This window comes from Poecilia latipinna, unplaced genomic scaffold, assembly GCF_001443285.1.
Source record: "Poecilia latipinna isolate Pla-1442-1.1 unplaced genomic scaffold, P_latipinna-1.0 Scaffold199, whole genome shotgun sequence".
Classification (NCBI taxonomy): domain Eukaryota; kingdom Metazoa; phylum Chordata; class Actinopteri; order Cyprinodontiformes; family Poeciliidae; genus Poecilia; species Poecilia latipinna.
In genome coordinates, this window is record NW_015112815.1 from 37544 (window position 1) to 56173 (window position 18630).

At 41.2% G+C, this 18630-nt stretch overlaps 5 protein-coding genes and 3 non-coding genes across 9 annotated transcripts in view; 5 read left to right on the forward strand and 3 right to left on the reverse strand.

Moving 5' to 3' along the window:
• Window positions 1-172: 172 nt before the first annotated feature.
• fkbpl (FKBP prolyl isomerase like) lies at window positions 173-2984 on the forward strand. Its single transcript, XM_015031101.1, has 4 exons — window positions 173-342; window positions 1152-1313; window positions 1796-2076; window positions 2193-2984. The coding sequence occupies exons 2-4, from the start codon at window positions 1154-1156 to the stop codon at window positions 2826-2828; spliced, it is 1077 nt and encodes a 358-aa protein (XP_014886587.1). The 5' UTR covers window positions 173-342; window positions 1152-1153; the 3' UTR covers window positions 2829-2984.
• A 114-nt stretch (window positions 2985-3098) lies between these two features.
• Window positions 3099-3171, reverse strand: trnaf-gaa (transfer RNA phenylalanine (anticodon GAA)). The gene has a single exon. It is a non-coding gene; the product is annotated as a tRNA-Phe (tRNA).
• Window positions 3172-4178: 1007 nt separating this feature from the next.
• ebp (EBP cholestenol delta-isomerase) lies at window positions 4179-6244 on the reverse strand. Its single transcript, XM_015031112.1, has 5 exons — window positions 5910-6244; window positions 5388-5691; window positions 5257-5293; window positions 5019-5149; window positions 4179-4939 (listed from the first exon to the last, which is right to left on the reverse strand). The coding sequence occupies exons 2-5, from the start codon at window positions 5686-5688 to the stop codon at window positions 4719-4721; spliced, it is 690 nt and encodes a 229-aa protein (XP_014886598.1). The 5' UTR covers window positions 5689-5691; window positions 5910-6244; the 3' UTR covers window positions 4179-4718.
• A 345-nt stretch (window positions 6245-6589) lies between these two features.
• trnah-gug (transfer RNA histidine(anticodon GUG)) lies at window positions 6590-6661 on the reverse strand. Its single transcript has one exon. It is a non-coding gene; the product is annotated as a tRNA-His (tRNA).
• A 593-nt stretch (window positions 6662-7254) lies between these two features.
• trnae-uuc (transfer RNA glutamic acid (anticodon UUC)) lies at window positions 7255-7326 on the forward strand. The gene has a single exon. It is a non-coding gene; the product is annotated as a tRNA-Glu (tRNA).
• Window positions 7327-7648: 322 nt separating this feature from the next.
• On the forward strand, window positions 7649-9542 carry vma22 (vacuolar ATPase assembly factor VMA22). Its single transcript, XM_015031111.1, has 5 exons — window positions 7649-7861; window positions 8338-8441; window positions 8534-8646; window positions 8731-8922; window positions 9125-9542. The coding sequence occupies exons 1-5, from the start codon at window positions 7742-7744 to the stop codon at window positions 9295-9297; spliced, it is 702 nt and encodes a 233-aa protein (XP_014886597.1). The 5' UTR covers window positions 7649-7741; the 3' UTR covers window positions 9298-9542.
• A 105-nt stretch (window positions 9543-9647) lies between these two features.
• LOC106946639 (zinc finger BED domain-containing protein 4) lies at window positions 9648-15834 on the forward strand. 2 transcript variants are annotated; one of them, XM_015031107.1, is made up of 5 exons: window positions 9648-11404; window positions 11635-11877; window positions 12011-12270; window positions 12367-12958; window positions 13695-15834. In XM_015031107.1, exons 1-5 carry the CDS (start codon window positions 11255-11257, stop codon window positions 14535-14537), a joined length of 2088 nt encoding a protein of 695 aa, XP_014886593.1. In that variant the 5' UTR covers window positions 9648-11254; the 3' UTR covers window positions 14538-15834. The 2 variants fall into 2 exon arrangements, with proteins under 2 accessions (XP_014886593.1, XP_014886594.1); XM_015031108.1 differs by having other exon boundaries at window positions 11718-11877.
• Window positions 15835-17337: 1503 nt separating this feature from the next.
• The window catches only part of apobec2b (apolipoprotein B mRNA editing enzyme, catalytic polypeptide-like 2b), a 7299-nt gene continuing 6006 nt past the window's right edge, over window positions 17338-18630 (forward strand). Inside the window, exons 1-2 of the mRNA XM_015031110.1 lie at window positions 17338-17781; window positions 18265-18445. Coding sequence (XP_014886596.1) covers window positions 17504-17781; window positions 18265-18445 — 459 coding nt within the window. The 5' untranslated portion in view covers window positions 17338-17503. The remainder of the gene's footprint in view (window positions 17782-18264; window positions 18446-18630) is intronic.

Below are 18630 nucleotides of genomic sequence, written 5' to 3' on the forward strand. Positions count from 1 at the left end.
AAGGTTATAGTTTTTTTTTTTTTTTTTTTTTTTTTTTTCTGGAGACACATAATGGCATAGATATGGAAATGGAAACTGTAGCGTTAAGAGGAAAATATGCTACCAATGTCTGAATTCCCTTTGATATAACAGAAAGAAGACTCCAGCTCGGTAGAGGGCAGTAATGATCCTCACCACACTGTGTGCTACACATTGTGTAGCTGGACGCCAGCCTCTAACACAAAGAGAAAGAGGCAGGCAGGGCACTAAGAAGAGCTTTTGTTATTAATATTTATCCGGTACAAGCTGCAGGAGTGTTACTGTGTGAAGGACGGGGAAACTGACTTCTCTGTGTGGGATAAGGTGGGTGTTTGGAGTCCTGAGGTCCGACTCTTTTCCACAGTGATGAAATGCAGGTTGTTTAGTACGCTTCTCTGTGCTCGTGTTGCTCTAAACAAAAAGCTGCATAATATAATTCACCGTGTGCAATATTAAACGCGCAAATAACCCTGTGGATAACTTGTTACAATACCTAACCTTATATTTTAGCCATGCAAACAAATAGTGACATTATGTGGTTGTGATAGTATGGTAACTTTGTGTGACTTTTTAAAATATATTATTATTATTATTATTATTATTATTATTATTATTATTAATTTGCTCTGCCGTTTTGCTAAAGCACTGCGCTTTTCGCCCAAAAAAAAAAAAAAAAAAAAAATCTAGTACCAGTCAAACTAACTTACCTTTTTCGTTTTATATAATAACATGTCATGGATGTTTTTTTGTTAATCTATATTATGGCTATAAATTACTGCTTCTAAAAGAAAAAGCTTTCATTCAAACATGTCTCTAGTAACAACACGTGAGAAAACTGATAAGACTTTTTATGTTTTCCAGACTAATAATACTAGACTAATAAGATTACTATTATTATTTCTAATAATAATAGTAAAATAAAATAAATAAAAAAAACACTTTTTTTTTTCTTTTTGCCGTTGATTACATAAATACATCAGTGTCTGAAGCTGGAATTGTACTTTCCCACAAAACAGGAGCTTTGCCATTTTTTTCCCCAAATATTTTGAATCTTTTTAATGTGATCTAAAAATAGAGATGATTACAACTAGTTGTTTATCTTTATATTTTGTCTGTATATTTTTTCCACGCAGTGATGGAGCCTGTTGACATGACAGAAATGCAGCCCGATAAACAAGAAGCTGTTGATGTCGCCTCCTGGGTTTCTGTGTGTCCTGGAGGCCTCTGGAGGGTTCAGCGAAATGAGACGCATGAGTGGACTCAACAAATCTCTTCCAATGCAGCAGATGATGCATGTAGGACATTCCTTTTAGTTACAGTTTCCCTGATCAGAATTTTGTGGCCTATTTCGAATGTCTAGTTTTTATAGTACTGTAACCTGTTGATTACAATGTTGGAAACGTATAAGCGCAGTATTGACTCCCCCTCCCCCCCTGTCTAGCAATATAATAATTAGTCACAAGGAATCAATTGTATTAGGAAAAGAGGAAACATTTGTGGGAAAAACTGAAAAAAAATATTTTTGCTTTTATTTTTAAAGAGAGGAAGTAACTAGATTTTGGATATTCCCAATCCACTAGTCTTGGAGTCAGGTTTGATCAAGTTGAAATTTGACCAATTCTGGTCAACAACTGATTTATTTTATTTTTTAGCATCTCTACTTATAATTTAACATTTTTAATATGACTAATATTTAGCAGTACACCATTTCTTTGTACACTATTTCTGTGTACAGGCGCATGTTTTTCAAACTCGTTTTCTCTTTCTTTCCCCATAGCTTGTCTAACTAATGGGTGTCCGAAGCTGGGCTCACTGTGTCGCGTCAAAGTGCAGCTCAAAGCTCAGACCGATGACTCCGATGGACCTCCATCTACAAAAGAAAATGAGAAGATGGCAGTCACTGCTGCTACAGATTTGGTGCCGACTCCAATTCTGCGGCGTCAGGATGCTGTGCTGCAGGTGCCGCTTGGTGATTGGACAACGCTGAGGCTGGGGGAGGGTCAGTGCGATATCACTGAGGCATGTTTGGAGGGGATGAGAGCAGGGGAGAAATGTGAGGTAAGATTGGATGTTCTAGGGATACTGGATTTAGAGAGTCCGCCCCCCCTTTAAATGAAGTTAAATCTGTTCTGTCAGTTTCATCACAGGTCTAATCATTGTGTCTAATTGCTCAGATACAACTTATACCCATTGGAACTGGACCAGAAGCCTCTCTTCACCAGCCTTCGTATGGAGACCTTCCTCTCGTTGCCACTGTGGAGCTCCAAGCGTTCACTCCAGGAAAGGAATCCTGGGAGATGACCCCCACTGAAAGATGGGAGTGGGTGAAATTGCACAAGGAGAGAGGTGGCGGTAGATTCAGGAGCGGGGACATATGGGGAGCAACGGACAGCTACAGCCGGGCCCTCAAGCTCCTCATCCCCCTTTGTGGCCTCGTTGGAGAGGTGGAAGACACAAACTGTTTGGAAGAAACGCATCAGATCCCTTCATCTGATCAGCTTAAAATCAAGAAAGCTGAGCTTCACTCCAATTTGTCTCTGTGCCAGCTGAAATTAAACCAACCACAGCGAGCCAGGGACAATGCTGCTAAAGCGACTCAGCTCGAACCTGGCGCCTCCAAGGCCTGGTACCGCCTGGGCCAGGCGTGCCAGAAGTTGAACGAGCTGGATGAGGCCAAAGAGGCATTTAAGAAACTGCTGGAAATCCAGCCGGACCTGCCTGCTGCTGTGAAGGCGCTCAAAGAGATAATGAGTAGAGAAAAGGAGAGAAATGTGCAGCTGGGATTGAGACTCAGTAAAATGTTTAGCTAAAGATAGAATGTTATAATTCTAATAATGTTTTTCCTCATAAATAGATCTTAAGTGCAATTATGACACGACCTCTGTTACAAAGTGCAGCCTTATAACTACAAATATGTGTGATCTCCTTGAATGGAGGTTGGCATAATAAATATTCAACCAAACGAACGACTGACTGAGCTCATTGTTGTAAAATGGTCGCCTTCAATGAATGTCTACAGTGTTCGGTGTCTGGCCACAAGATGGCGCAAGAAATTAATAAAACTGAACGCAATAGCAAAATGCCGAAACCCGGGATCGAACCAGGGACCTTTAGATCTTCAGTCTAACGCTCTCCCAACTGAGCTATTTCGGCGTGCGGGTTTGGTAAGGCCGTGATTCCATATACCAAGACGCGTGACATCGTCAGGTTGCGTAGTCTGCTCAGATGACCTACTTTTGAGGAAACTGCTCAAAAGGTTTCCATAAATCCAGCCCTCCATTTTGTAAACGTTAAAGGTTTTTCACCAACTCCTGCACATCGCTACTATGCTTTTCAAATTTAATGATAGTTTCAGTAAACACCGTTTTTATAGTACTTTTATCTCTTATAATTTGTATCTCATTAAAGAGGTCACAAACCTATGAAAATTCATAGTTTAAATTTTCATGTGTAAATTTGATCCAGCGCTTTCTTTCCAAATGCATATGGAAATAAAACACAAATATTCAAATGTGATCAGTTTTATAACCTCAGTGGCAAAAAGTAAAGTGTTGGACTAAATATTCGACAGTGATAAATCTGTTTTTCTTTGTCAATTTTTGTATTTACAGTTGTCATGGAGTCAGCATTACTATGAAGAGGGATCAGATAATTGTAAGTTATTCAAAATATTAGTCACAAGAAGCATGATGGTGGTGTAGGAGTAAAGTGCGTAACCCATCTACAGGTTTGAATCCTGGGCTGTTGACCTTTGCCACGTCTTCACCCTCAACCCACTTTCTTGTCGATTCAAATGTCAGTAGAGCCAAAAAAAAAAGAAATATTTGCCCCCCAAAAATCTAATTTGCACTATGAAGTGCAAGAATCAGAAGAACTGAATAGTGACTTTAAAACATAGATGGTACTAAAGCTAATCAGCCTTATCAGCCTCCCTTTGCATAAGAAGGCAAGGATTTTGCCACTTGTAAGAATGCACTACTCATCCCTTCATTATCAGAACATGCTGATCGTTGCATAACTGCGAAGGGGCTGGTGCCTATCTCCAGCAATCATTGAGATAGGAGATATTTGAGCTATTTGACCTCAGATAGCTTGGTTATATCGAAGACGGTCACACACGTCTCCGCCCCCCCCCCCAAGGTTCGTGATGTGAGAGATCAAAGACAAAATCAACCAAACTTTAATAAAATGCAATGGCACCTTTGGAGCTCCAACAACAAAAATGCATACAAAGATGCCGCAAGGTGATTCAGTCAGATCTGGTATACATTCTGATTACCTGCAGTTATACAGATTTAAGACACACCGAAGCTGCACAATACACTGCTTTTGGAATATTCCAGCACGGTGTGCTCAAGTAACTAAAATGATTTTGGTTTCAATTCATCAGACCTACTTCCTAACAAGGAGCTGTTATTCCGAGATTTTGCAGCTGCAGGTGCAGACCGAGCCTGGTACGGACGGAGTTGTTCGTGCACACAGAATATTCCACAAGCAGCAGAGACGTGCCGTCATATATCATAGCAGATCATACTCACTTAATCAACATAAGCTTCAATATCTGCTGATTAACAGATATTACATAGTTTGCTGGCACTTTTTTCACAATCAGATCAATATTGCAACATACAGATAGTTTGCATTTGTTAAACTTTTAAAATGCATTTTCTGTATGTCCCATTTTGACGGCCCGTCAAACATTACTTCCTTTTAACCTTCTGTGTCTTCGAGCTGTCTGAAAGTGACTGGGCTGCTGATAGCTGTCTCCACGCATCCACAATGAGCACCAGAGGAATAGCGATCCACAGAAAATTCATGAAGACAAAGTAGAACCAGAAGTAGATTGGATGTCCGAACTCGCTGTGAACATAACCATCTCTGTGCTCCGTGAAGAAGTACAGCACCGCTCCGTATAGCTGACCTGGTGACAGAATATGTATTTAGGCACAACGTGTAAATACGAGAAACTCGAGCATTTTGTAGTTCTTAGAGCTTCTTACCAAGTGAAATGATCAGCTGCAGAACAAATCTGTAGGACTTGGTAGATATAAAGGAATAAACGGTCCAAAAACTGAACGGACCCCAGAAGGCAGCAGTCACGGTCTCCATACAAACTGTGAAGTTATCAGCTCTAAATAAGGATTAAAAAAACAGCAATAGCTTACCATATCACCTCAGTTTTATATTTTACTTATGTATATTTTTTTAATCAGTGTTTTTAAAATGATTGTGACTCACATGATATATCTACTGTCCCCTTTGGAGTACTCCTTCCCTGAAAGAGGGAAACAGAATACATATTACCTTCAAAATCAAGAACACATGTCTGACATGGTTTTCTTTGTTTTTTTTCTTATGGCGGTACTTACACAGTTGTGATAGGAAGCTCTGATCCCCTGGTAAAATGTCATAATAAAGACAAAACCATCCCTCGATAACGCTATGGATGAATCCGCAAACGGCAAACCAGCAGACGGCCAGACGCCTCCATGTTCCCAGCCTGCCAGCGATCCCAGTGATCAGCCAGGTTACAAGTAGAAAAGCCCCAGAGACAGAAAAGAGAAACACCAGAATCTCTGACATGGACCGATCATTAGCCACATAGGAGGGGATCACCAGGTCCCGGGGCCAGAAAGGATGAGGAGTTTTTTTAGCTGAGGAGGCATCCATTATCTATTTGAAGACAGAATTATCTTTATTATTATTATTATTATTATTATTATTATTATTATTATTAATACAGATGTGATAATTTTAAATATTACTACCCTTACTGAAATGCAATTCCAGCTCTCAGATCTTTCAATCAGAGTTCAAGATAATGAATAAATAAATAAATAAATAAGTAAGTAAGTCAGTAAGTAAAAGCTGGTATCAGCTGGTCAACTCACCAGAGATGCTAACAATGTTATGGACCAGCCACACTGTTTTTGTCAGAACGTCTGAAGACTGGGCAAAATCAAAATTAATATCCAGCAGATTCCCAACTGCTCCACATGAAAGTGTGACGCGTGAGCTCAAACACGGAAGTCTGTCAAGTTGGGGGGCGGTAACTCATGATTACAAACACCAATGGAAAACCTGTAATTGCTGAAGCCGAACGCATGAAAACGTGCATTCGATCTGACGGTTCAGATGATTGGCTCCTTGTCTCGGAACATGGACTTTGCTTACGAAAACAACCAATGAACAGGAGCCATTCTTTACCAAATACCCTCCTCCTTTTGATTAAAAAAAAAGAACAAGAAAAAGCATGCTTAGACGGCAGACCATGACAGATTCACAAGAATCCTGAAACTGCGAATTTTGAAACTGGGGAACAGTTTCAGAATTCTGTTGCTCATCGAGCATTGAGTTGGGGATGTACTTAATTAAGATTTTATATTAAATAAGTCATAATGGGGCTAAAGTAAGTCACTGAGACTACATATGTGCAAGAAACGTAAACACACACACGAAGATACAATTTAATACTACTAGTTTCTTTATGAACAGTACAATCTTAACTTATGTAGTCAGACAAATTATAGCAAAAAATGTTACCCCCAAGCCGTGTCAGGGATTTTATCCCTGCCGTGACCCGGATTCGAACCGGGGTTGCTGCGGCCACAACGCAGAGTACTAACCACTATACGATCACGGCGAGCTACTGGGGGATCTGAAATGTACTTTTCTAGCTGGCTTTATGAACCTAGGTGTATGATCTCGTTTAGTGTTCGGCGGGGATGAGTGAAGTAAAACAGGAAGTAAAGTTCACGGGTAATTTATAAAAAATGTTTAACTTACATTAAGACTATTCGAAAGAAGCCTGAAGGTACACATAGAAGGAGTAAAGCTTACTGTGGCATGAACAAGCTTTGTAGTTAAATATCACCCGTTTATCAGATGGAAGTCACAGTTGCAGAAAGACTTTACAAATGCAAATATTATAACTGCAGTAGATGCATTTTATAAAAATGTTTTTCACGTCGTTCATTTTTTTACCATTCAAACTTGAATGGTGTGCTGCAGTATCAATTATAATGACGGAGGTAGCACAGTGACAGAGCTGTCATTAGGGAAATTTATGGAGCTGTCCGTAGTTGGGTTACGAGGGTGTGGACTGAGGATTGTAGCTCAGTAGACAGCAAGGGTCAGGGACATGAAATGCGTACAGGTCCAAACTTACTGCCTCATGGCGACCAGAGTGTAACAGTAACTGTCTAGTAGGTCCCATGTCACTATTGCTGATATAAGTCCCATATGGTCTAGCGGTTAGGATTCCTGGTTTTCACCCAGGCGGCCCGGGTTCGACTCCCGGTATGGGAACTCCTTTTGTTTCTTCTGATGTTTTTAATAATATTGAAATTCTAGATATTTCGCCATAATATTTTACCTTTACTTAAGTACGTCGTTAGGTGATAAATATATAAAAATTGAAAACCACATATTTCATGGCGAACTTTAATATTTTTTTTTTTACTGCCGATATAAGCTGTTTTTCATCACGTAACACTGAAAATATTTTGCTTATGCTGCTAAATATTCACAAAGTTGGCAAGTTTAATCATAGACATGTGGTTAATTACATACTTCTATGTGGCAGAGGAAAAATGCAGTCATGTGACTTACGATGTCATGTGACACCTATACGGAAGTTGTACGCGTCGTCTTGAGTGGATCTGGTGTTGATGGTAGCCGAGATATAAACTGTACGGAAAACATTTCTTTCTGAACAGCCGTCATGGGTGTATTGAGACCAGAAGAATCTTGTCTTTTATTGGATGAAAAGCTGCTTTATTTTATGGATCAGCTCGAGTTACTGGAGGAGAAACGAAAGACTCTGAACTCACTCATCGAGCAGGTAGAAAAATGACACAATGTGCATCCACATTCGCACTCTAAAAAATTTATAATTTTCAGAAGCAATTGTATTTGTTTTTAAGCTATTAGTTTGTGTAATGAACTAAGATGTTAACCAAAGCTTGATAGATATTGCAGAACAATATTTAAAACGATTTAAATCAGGACAATTTAGTATTTTATGAATTTATAGTAAAATTACTTTTTTTTATCTTACCAGAAAACATTTAAATACCATAGTTGTTGAGTGATTTAGTATTTTCTTGCAAAGTACATTCGTCATTGTTGAAGAAATATGATGTTTTATATATATATATATATATATATATATATATATATATATATATATATATAGATACATGTACATGCAACTGTTTATCAGTCGCCTCACTGAGTGCTTAAAATTATTCAACCTCTTTCCACTGTACTCTTGTATAGATTCTTATATTTTTACTTCTGTTCTCCACTTCTACGTAGGGGTGGTTCTCCATAAGCAAGGCCCGTTATTCTATGGGAAACAAGCAGGTTTCTGCTCTTCAGTTTGCAAACGAGATGGAGCCACTGGTTTCTGTGCATGTTAGGTGGGGAATAATAAAGTAAATGTTCTTAAAGTCAAAGTTTTTGCATTTTCAGTTTCCGCTAACTTTTTGTTTTGTGTATTTCTGTGTACCAGAACCTTGCAGAATGATAAGGTAGAATTTTGCGCAGAAAGATCGTCACAAAAATGCAATGACGAATTTGTAAAAGAACCAACCCCAATAGAGGACATTGGCCCTCAAGAAGAAGGTGATGCACTGAGAAAAATGTGTTCTGGCAATATCTACTATAAACCTTTTTCTTTTAGACTTCACTCTTATTTTTATTTCACAGGCATCAGACGGAGAAAAACTACAAAAAGTGATACAGCAGAAAAAAAGACAAGTGAAGATATAAGCAGTGAAAAATCTCCTGAGGTAAACCCAGGCAGGAAAAGAGACCATAATCCTCAGCAGGACCCACTAAAGTGGTTTGGGATTTTGGTGCCGCAGTCTCTAAAACAAGCACAGTCATCGTTCAAACAAGGTATGGCTTAAAATATAGGACATTTTTGCCAAAGCGTTGTTGTGCATTCACAATGTACAGCTTACTAAACACACACTGGTATATTAGTGAGAATATTTTAAAACATGGACCTTTGGATCCACGACGATTGTATAATATAAATATAAATTCCATTGAATAATTCGCGGTTTTAATTGAGTTTCTCCTGTCTGTTCCATTGCAGTCATAGAGCTTTCAGCTGAGATTGCAGCTCTCCAGATCGTGGTTTTAAATGCCAGACAGGAGCTGAAGCGCGACTTGAGAAACAATGACGGCTCGACTGGTCCTGAAGCAAACGCCTCTGCTGGATTAAATGAGAAGGAAGAGGATGTTCCTTCAGCAAATGAGAGTTTGTAGATCACAACGTCAGAATTGGATGATTTAAGAAGTTATTGCTGGATTTAAAGATGGAAATCACAGGCTGGACAGTTCCTGCTTCATCAATTATTGTTCATTAATTTTCCATGTTGTTAGTGCAAATATGTAGCTTATTTGAGTTTGTATATAAATGTGTTGTAGTTTGTAAATTTGACCAAGACTTGTGAACTTGTGAACATTCTAACAAATTGTCATCACAGCTTAAATAAATGTGGAATCAACTACATTTTGTGTTCAAATATTTTATATCCCTTTACCATTAAGGTAAATAATGATGCAATTGTTAGGATGACATGCTGGTGTAACATTTTGTAATGTTTCTTCACTGATTACAAATATTTATCTGTAGGTAAATTAGTGAAGCTAAATGAAACTTTTTACTGAATTGCTTTATATGATTCATTCTTATTTGGTTTAACATGGTATCAATTGTACAGCTTTGTACATTGATCACACATATCATGATCACTATCTTCTTAAAAGCATCTTCCCTTTTGCTCTCAAAACAGCCCTCATATGTCAAAGTACAGACCCCTGATGTCGTATACCGGACATGGTGAATTCTTCCAGTTGCGCAGCATTTGGTCTTGATCATTTTTTTATTATTCCAACAAAATAATAATCTCAAAAATTCATCAAGATTCTTTTCACTAAATGTCTGTTAGGTCTTTCATTTGGTATGAAACACAAGTTGACAAAAGTGCTTTACAAAACAGTCTCTACACACATAATGCATGAAAACATTGTAAATCATGTAATAAAAGTAAGGAAATGCTTTTTGTTCCAGCAGTGACTCTTAGAATTAAAAGCCAAAAAGTAAAATTTATCGTAAGCATTCATTTTAAACAGAGAACATTCTCAGCCCTCCTTATTTTGAGTGGTAAACTTGTATAATTTTGGTAGAGCAACTTCAAAAATGCTAAATCCTTGATTGCCTTTATACTATTTTAGTTTATATCTGGGAAAGTTAAAGAAAAACCTTAGGCAACAACAATAAAAGCTCAAGTTGATTGTACAACGGACCTATGCAATGGAAAGAAGTCATAACTGGAGGAGGTATGTGTTCCTGCCATTTTGTGTCTGTAAGTAGACGGGCTACTGCATTCTTAACCTTAAAAGGCCTAACTTAAAATATATAATACCAGCTGCCAATTTATGTTCAAAATACCATGTCTAAGAAATTCAAACTACCTCTGTCAATATTGCATAGAAACGTGGTCAGAAATTCAGTCGAAATTATCCCAGGATGTCATTAATAGCTAAAAGTCTGCAACTCGTCAAGGAACATTTATCAAAATAGTGAGGCTATAAATTTATTGGACAATCCTGTGTAATTTTGATTTCAAGCCATAGCTACTTCGTCTTTTTTTTTTTTTTAAGTTGAAACTGTATTGATTAGTTTGCCTCATTGAAAAAAATAAATAAAAAAGTTCAAATAAACCACATTTTTATCATTTGACGAATGTATGAAAACGCATGACCTGCGCTGCACATCCTGATCCAGATCGGCTATAGCGACCACAGCGGGTCAGTGCTGTGTGTGTCTGCCTCCTCCATGAAGCTCTTCGCTCTGTCTCCGCTTCACTTGCGTCCGAGCGGCGGATGGGAGCGCTGGAAGCACGGATGTTGCCTCACGGTTATGTTATTGATGTTTCCAGACATCCGCCGCTGCTGCTGCTGCTGCTGCTGCTGCTTGTGTAGCTCGACCGTGGCCTATTTTGGATGCGCAAGCAACGGGAGCCCTTCCAGTTCAATTAGCTTTGTGTCTGTGGAGCGATCATTTTTCTACGCGTGATACCGGGGTGAGGTGAGGGGGGTTCTGGGATGTAAACACGACGGCTTGCCTGCGCTCATGATCTGGGGCGAGGTGAGGCTGATTCCTCGGACTCGGACCGCCAGCTGATTTCACTCCGGAGCAGAGCAGCTGTTCGCTCCAATGGCGTCAGTTTCGAAAGTGTCTATCCTGGATTATTTCAATATTGTGTTCGAGGGGGAAAATGGTAAAATCGAGTCCAACTGCAAGGCTTGTGGCACCAGAATCCAGGCGAAACGGAGCGTTACGTCCAACTTCGTTACACATCTTAAGGTAATGTGTCAAAAATCCTATTGCAGAAATAAATAAATGATGTCCGGTGTGATCAGCTGGTCCAATGTCTCTTCAGTTGCTGGATCAGCAAAGACAGACTGTTGCTTTTGTGTTATTGAGAGTTTATTCATTTCTCCACTAAAATGTACACTTTCATGCTGTTCTCTGACACACACACATATGACATATTAAGCATGTTATCCAATAACACCTGTTTCTCTCCCATTCAGCGTAAACACCCAGCTATGTATGATGACTTTGTGAAAAGAAAGGATATGAAGAGAGAGGGTTATTCCTCTGCTTGCCTGCACAGTTTCACAACCAATGGAGGAAACCCCCGCTTCACACTCCCTGTAACAACTGGAACAGGGGGAGGAGCCCTAGTGAGTGTTGGAGGAGTGGGCACCCTTGAGGGAGGAGGAGGGGGCCCTGGAGCAGGGGTGACTAAGTTTGACAGACATGACCCCCGTCAGGTATGTGTTAATGTCTGTCACCCCTTGAAATAACGCTCCCTCTGAAACCCCTCAAATGGAGCAGAGCAATGAAATCCAAAGTGAGTACAAAATGTAAAGTTTGACACTTTCTTTCTTTTTGGGATTATGGTAGGTTCTCATCTCCGAGGCAATAGCTAAGATGATCGTGCATGATCTGCAGCCGGTGTCTATTGTGGAAAATCAGGGCTTCAGGGAGTTGCTGCAGCTCCTGGAGCCCCGTTACACTCCTGAGCCCCAGCATTACATCCAGGGACAGCTTCTCCCTGCCTACGCTTACCAGGCTCAGCTGGCTACACGTCAGGCCGTAGCATCAGCACACACCCTCAGTCTCAGCTTAGATCTCTGGAGGAGCCAAACTCAAACTGCTTCAGGGTGAGTTGGCAACATAAACCCTAAAAACAAAAATAAACCAGCAGCATGGTTAGATTGCCCAACTGTGTGGCCTACTTCTTTCTCTTTCTTTTGCAGGTACCTCGGTGTTACCTGCCATTATCTTGCATCTGACTGGCAGATACGTTCTGCTCTCCTGGCCTGCCTCCCACTGACTTGCAGCAGCTCGGCGAGCCGTGTGCTGGCGGATTTTGACGAAGTGTGTCATTCTCACGGCGTGTCAGGGAGAGCATTTTGCGTCGTTGCGGACCCTTTTCCGGCGACGGCGAGGCCATGTTGTCTTCCTGGCTTCCTGCTTCCACCTGTTCTTACCAACGGCCAAGATGATGATCCAACAGATCAAGTGCTGGACAACGGAAACAAAGCAGAGCAGTGGATCAGTAATGGCCACGAGTGTAATGGAGAGGAGGAAGACTGGGGGGAGTCATGGGAGCAGGGTTTGGGCGTTTGTCGGGTAGACTGTTTCTCTCGCTCTCTGGAACAATGTGTCAGGGAGGGGTTGCGCTCCTCCCCACAAATTTCCTCTACCTTGACCAAGGTCGCACGTTTCTATAACTACATTACCTCCGCTGTACCTCCTGAGAAACTCATCCAGGTGTTTGACGGGTGGTTGCCCGGGGGAACCCGAAACCTTCACGATACTGCTACAGACTGGGCTGCTCAACTTAAGGCAAGTAATAGTATTACGATCATGAATAAAGGAACTTAAATATTAACATATTTCACCATATTTTAGCTTTCCTTCTGTTTAATGAAGGCAATTTATTTTTGCATACACCAACAAAATGTTTCTGAGAGTGCTTTACGGAGGATCAAAACTGGTTTAAATTCAAGTACAATTATAGACAATCTGATTAAGCCACAATCCAATCCTGTCGAATGCTATCCAGTCCAATTCAATCCCATCCAATCCAATTAAGATTAGTCTTTCACTGTAATCTAATTCCATATAATTACATTTATATAATGCCAAGTCATAAAAGGTCTAAATAAAGAAAACCAGTGGATTGCATTGAATCTTTAATTTGATTTCAACCTTAGACATCACAGAGTAGTGGGCGGCTTTGGAGAGTAAAATCCTCCTTTTCGCAGAATGAGACGCTGGCAGAACCCGTTTCAGAGACAGTGAAATCTTTAAACTTCAAAAATGTGGATTTCCAATCAGAATAGATTCTTCACGTAGTCTTCATACACCGTAACATATTTTTTATATTGAGATAATGCGATTATAAGAGTTTAGATTGTCAATAATTGACAGTGCAACATACCTACCCTTTCACATAACTAATAGTGTTTAGATGTACCAGAAACAGTACGATTAAAATGTGCATGTGTCCATCAATAATGCAAATTTATTGACATATGAACTCATAGCTGTTTCGTTTCTTCACTTTTTTTCCCTACAGGTCTTGCGGCGGCTGTTGGATTCAGTGGAGTTCCTGGAGGAGGTGAGCGGTCCCGGGGAGGTAGCGTTGAGTAGCTCAGAAAGAGCCCTGCTGAGGGAACTCACTGACATTTTGGAGCCCTTCACTGAGGCCTGGGACATGGTGCACAGAGACGTACAGAGAGACACCCAGCCGGACAGGCACGTGTTCATCAGTTTGGCTCTGCCTTGTGTTCTTGGGCTGCGTAAGCACCTCTCTGAGACATCAACTCCCCACTGCCCCTCCCTCCTGCTTGGCCTAAACCAGTCCCTGGAACGCCTTCTGGCTCCGATCCTGGAAAACCCCTTGTACATTACTGCGACCACCCTGGACCCCCAGTTTAAACTTACTTGGAGCAGCAACCCCGACTGGCACAAGCAAGTTCTCCTAGAGGAATTATCCAAACATTCCACAGCCTCTCCCCCGGCCGACCTCAACACAGACAGTAGCCCTCAGTCCCAAACTCTTCCTACTCCATCGCCATCCCCGGTCTCCTCGTTGTCTCGCCCCTGCAAATTGTTCTCTTTTATCAAGCAGAGACCCGCGACACAGGCTAAAAGTCTGGAACAGGAGTTATCTGTCTACCTTCACGAGGAGCCCACGGATGAAGAGGCTTTGCATTACTGGCGCCGTAAAACCATTGACTTTCCTCTGCTAGCTCAAGTAGCCAAAAGGGCATTTACCATACCTGCTTGTGACACTGTGGTGGAGAATATCTTCTCTGCAGCCAGGCGCCTCCTGTTGCCAGAGAGAGGCCACCTCCTACCAAAGAACTTGGAGACACTCATCTACCTCAAAGCCAACTACAAATTGTTGTGGACTTAAAGCTATGAGTCAGCCATGTTTTATCTGAAGAGCAACCAGAGGGTTTTCGGTTTTAGAAACGTGACTGCTTTAATAAAACACATTTGTCGCTGTGAAGAGACCTGAGTGAGGAACGTAGTAAATTACACACCTGTTATTTTGAGACTGAAATAACTAGCTTCCTTTCTTAAGTATGGTTTTAGACGTGGATATTCTGCATATGGGTTTTCACACCATGAACTGTTGAAACGTCTGAGATCAGATCAAGATTAAAATACTCACTCCGTCTGTCCTTATTTTGCCGTTTCAGGGTCTGCGGACGACCACCAAGTTCCTATTGTCTGTTTCCGACCTTCGCTTAGTGAATTATCTGCTGGAGTTTTGCTTACAGTCAGGAGAGAACAAAAGTGTATTTGCTGTCCAAACAGTCATGATAAAACATCAGTTTACACTGTGATCTAAAAGCTTCTGGAACCAACTTTAGGAATTAGGGAATAACTACATTTAATTGTTTTCTATAAAATTTTAACAATTTCTAACATCGCTGTTGTTGAATCCTGACCCACTCTTTGGTTTTCGTTGTCACAGTTGCGTGGTAAAAAATGTGCCATTTTGTTTTCAGCCTTAAATCATCCACCCCTTCCTGCCACAATCTCCCTCGCGAACTTTTCATCCCCCCTCTGCATCCAAAGTTATTGTGTGATCGGTCAGATTCTGGTGGGTGTTTTTAAGTGGAAACCAACCCCAGCTACTCAACCTCCAGAAACCAGCTTTTCTGTCAGTGAAATCTAAGATATAACTCCTGGACGTTGGTGTGATTTGCATTCGATAGTTAGAAAGTGTCTTAAATGCTTTCCATGTGTGAATGATTTTTTTTTTTCTCAATTTGGAAACGATGGATGTTAATGTATTTATAAATTGCCGGGTGACCTTTCTCAGATTGATGGGTAAGAAACAATTGCTTCTTTAAAGTCTTTGCAGTCTGCCAAAACTGCTTTTATGCAGGCAATAAACCTTGCTTTACATTAAATATATACTGTATATCTATGCTTGTGATTAAACGAGTACAGCTTCCCTTCTTAAATCCTACACAAGGAGCAAGGATAAATTAAATTTTCCCAATATTACATTGACAGTAAGGCTTTTTTTCTTCGTGATTGTATGTACAGCTACTCTACTGGCTGCTGGTCATTGCTTCATTGTCACCTGAGAAGGATTACATTCACTGCAAATCAAAATATACATCCCTTCATTCTTTCCCTCAATTACTGTAAACCTTAACACCAGGACATGAGAATAAAGGCATTTCAGTTTTAAACACTGAGGTATGTTTTGTCAAAAACGATTAAATAAAAGTAGAATGAAGAGTCTTTAAATGTTTAAACATATCATAAGAATGTAGGTATGCTCCAATTTATCTTTTCTGTTTTATTCTAAAACAGGCTTTGCTTTGACTCATGTCACAGCAATGGTCTCACGTCCGCTTTGAAGAGCCCTGACTGTATCAGAGTGCGTTATCCTTTATTCGGGGATGGGCCGGCGGGGAGGCGAGGTAATTGTAATAGTGCCGTTAAAATAAAATTTGAGTCAGCAGGCAGGCGGCTGTAACAGCCAACAGATCAGCTTTCTTCTCACCATCAGGTAGGCTCACAAATGGGCCCCGCTAGAAGAGGGATGTTCTTAAGTTACAGCAAAGATTAAAATCAGCAAGTCTGGAAAGTGACCGCACGCAGAAGTAGCTTTGTTTCAGCACAGCCGCTGTCGTTTCTGCTGAGAAACCACTTCAGAACGAGTTCCTTCACGGATAATTATTATCAGAGGTTGCTGCGATCTAAATGATTACCACCACAGGACGCCCCCTGCAGATGAAGATGTGGCAGCCAAGATATGTGCATGGGATGTGTGATTGTGTTCATCTCCGAGATGTGCTACAAATGCTCGCGCTCTGGGTGTGTTGTTATTGTTTGTGATTGTATCTGGAGCAGCTTGAAGCGTCTCTCCTGCCTGCGCCCTCCCTGCCTCCCTCACTCCCCTGGGCTGTGACAGCTCATCCATTTGAGTTAGGCGACCGGGACCGGGATGCGGCCCTATTGGTAATTGCCTCAGAAATGAATTACTTGGCAGAGAGCTAGACAGAGGGAGGGAAGGAAATTGTAATTGAACTGCCCCCACCTCGCTTTACTCCTCTTGCCTCTCTCTCTCTCTCTCTCTCTCTCTCTCTCTCTCTTTCCCCTCAAGTTATTATATCTGCAGTGCAGGGTGACATTTTCCATCTGCGCACACACGCACCCTCATCAAACTGGTCCTCCCCTCAATGCGGGGTGATTTCATAGATTGATTGCTCACAGGCGCATACGCGTATAGGACCACTCTGCACTCCACGCACATTGTGTTTGTTCAAACTATACCTTGCTCCAAATACGCTCCTGTTTTTAGTGCCCTTTAGGTGGCCTCCATAATGCCTGATGCGCTGCAGGACTTCAGAGTTGGCACCAAGAAAAAAAGTTGTGCTCGGTATCGAAATAACCCCGGTTACCCCATATGTGCAGCCAAGCAATGTTATTAATAACGTGCCTGTTGCCTGCCTGTTGACAGATAGAACGGCTGAAGGATTAAAGATGGAACAGAGTTTGTGTATGTTTCTCTGTTTGCTTTGGCAACTGTGTGAAAGGTGGTGGAATTAACAAAAAAATAAATAAATAAAAAAATCTTCTCCCTACCATACACATTTACTCTGTCGTGATCCGCCCTTTGGCCTTTTCTGAGCCTGGCCATGGGAAAGGGGGTGGAGAGGGCTCAGCTAACTGAGCTGCCTGGCCCAGCACCAGACCAGACATGCACATGCTTGACCCCTAACTCAGCACACAATGGGGTCTATTTCTGTAACTGCTCTAGGGTTATCACCCCACTTGCACTGACTCTCTCCCTCTATCTATTTCTGTCGCATCGTCTCTTTTCCCAACACTCCAACCTACTTCCACACCATCATGGCCGACAGAACCAACCGGTTAGGCGTTCGTAGGAAGGAGAAAGCGCCAGAAACCAAAGCAAATGAGAAGGAGGACAAGGAAAAGGCCAAAGAGAAGGCTGTAAAAACAACAGACAAGCTCAGCAAAAAGCAAGAGAACGCCCCGGAGCCGCAGAGGACCGACGAGAACAAGACAAACGGTGAAAGCGAAGGGGCAACAGGGGCAGCAGCAAATAACAGTGAGGATAATGGAGAGTTTCAGCCCATAGAGCTGCCTCCTTTTGAAATTGTCACTGGGTGAGTGAGATTTCTGGCTATATTCTGATTAGTAGTTTGGAAACAGTTTTTTTTTTTTGTTTTTTTAGTGAGGCGGGATACGAGTCATTTGCACCTGCTGTCTCTTAACTTCCTAACAGTAAAAATAGAGATGAGTCATGCAAACACCAAGTTTGGCCATATCATTATACCCAGCATCTGCTCCCCAATCTCTGTTGTTTGAGACATTTTATTATCAAAGTAGTAGATCTTTACGTGAGACCATCTGGCTGTTTGTATGCATCATGACAGATTAATGGCGCAAAGCAAAGAGAGAATGTGACACATATCAGATTAGTTACCTAGTATACTGATGGAGACTTTATGTGACAATATAACAGAGTGATGTATCTCTGACAGTCAGAAGGAACCAGTATTATTGTGAACCGGTAGTTTGCGAATTCCTTGATGAGCAAACACACTCTGCGTCCGATGTGGTGATAACTCTTACTGTCTGTCTATCAGGGAGAGGATGAGCCCGTTCTACTTCAAGTTTCAGTTCAGGAACGTGGAGTATTCATCGGGCAGGAACAAAACGCTCCTGTGTTTCAGAGTGGACACAGCGGGTGGCAACGCAGAGCCTCTGAAGGGCTACATGGAGGACGAACATGCCACAGCCCACGCTGAGGAGGCCTTCTTCCAGGAGGTGATAAAAAAGCTCTAGTGCAGGCCTTTAGCGCTGCAGTGGCATGCAAAATCAAAATGCGACAAGATGCCCTCATCGCCAGTTGATGGGAGGAAAAAAAAAAGATAAATGTTTTTGGTATAAGTTAAAAAAAAAAAAAAAAAATTTTTTTTTTTTTTTTTTTTTTTTTTTTTTTTTTTTTTATG

Coding starts and splice junctions, on each gene's coding strand:
- vma22 (XM_015031111.1), top strand. CDS start 7,742: ATGGGTGTATTGAGACCAGAAGAATCTTGTCTTTTATTGGATGAAAAG. Junction 8,442..8,533: donor CTGGTTTCTGTGCATGTTAG/GTGGGGAATAAT, acceptor TCTGTGTACCAG/AACCTTGCAGAATGATAAGG. Junction 8,647..8,730: donor CATTGGCCCTCAAGAAGAAG/GTGATGCACTGA, acceptor TTTATTTCACAG/GCATCAGACGGAGAAAAACT.
- ebp (XM_015031112.1), bottom strand. CDS start 5,688: ATGGATGCCTCCTCAGCTAAAAAAACTCCTCATCCTTTCTGGCCCCGG. Junction 5,150..5,256: donor GGGGACAGTAGATATATCAT/GTGAGTCACAAT, acceptor ATCCTTATTTAG/AGCTGATAACTTCACAGTTT. Junction 4,940..5,018: donor GCAGCTGATCATTTCACTTG/GTAAGAAGCTCT, acceptor TTCTGTCACCAG/GTCAGCTATACGGAGCGGTG.
- fkbpl (XM_015031101.1), top strand. CDS start 1,154: ATGGAGCCTGTTGACATGACAGAAATGCAGCCCGATAAACAAGAAGCT. Junction 1,314..1,795: donor CAATGCAGCAGATGATGCAT/GTAGGACATTCC, acceptor CTTTCCCCATAG/CTTGTCTAACTAATGGGTGT. Junction 2,077..2,192: donor GAGCAGGGGAGAAATGTGAG/GTAAGATTGGAT, acceptor CTAATTGCTCAG/ATACAACTTATACCCATTGG.
- LOC106946639 (XM_015031107.1), top strand. CDS start 11,255: ATGGCGTCAGTTTCGAAAGTGTCTATCCTGGATTATTTCAATATTGTG. Junction 12,271..12,366: donor CAAACTCAAACTGCTTCAGG/GTGAGTTGGCAA, acceptor TTTCTTTTGCAG/GTACCTCGGTGTTACCTGCC. Junction 12,959..13,694: donor ACTGGGCTGCTCAACTTAAG/GCAAGTAATAGT, acceptor TTTTCCCTACAG/GTCTTGCGGCGGCTGTTGGA.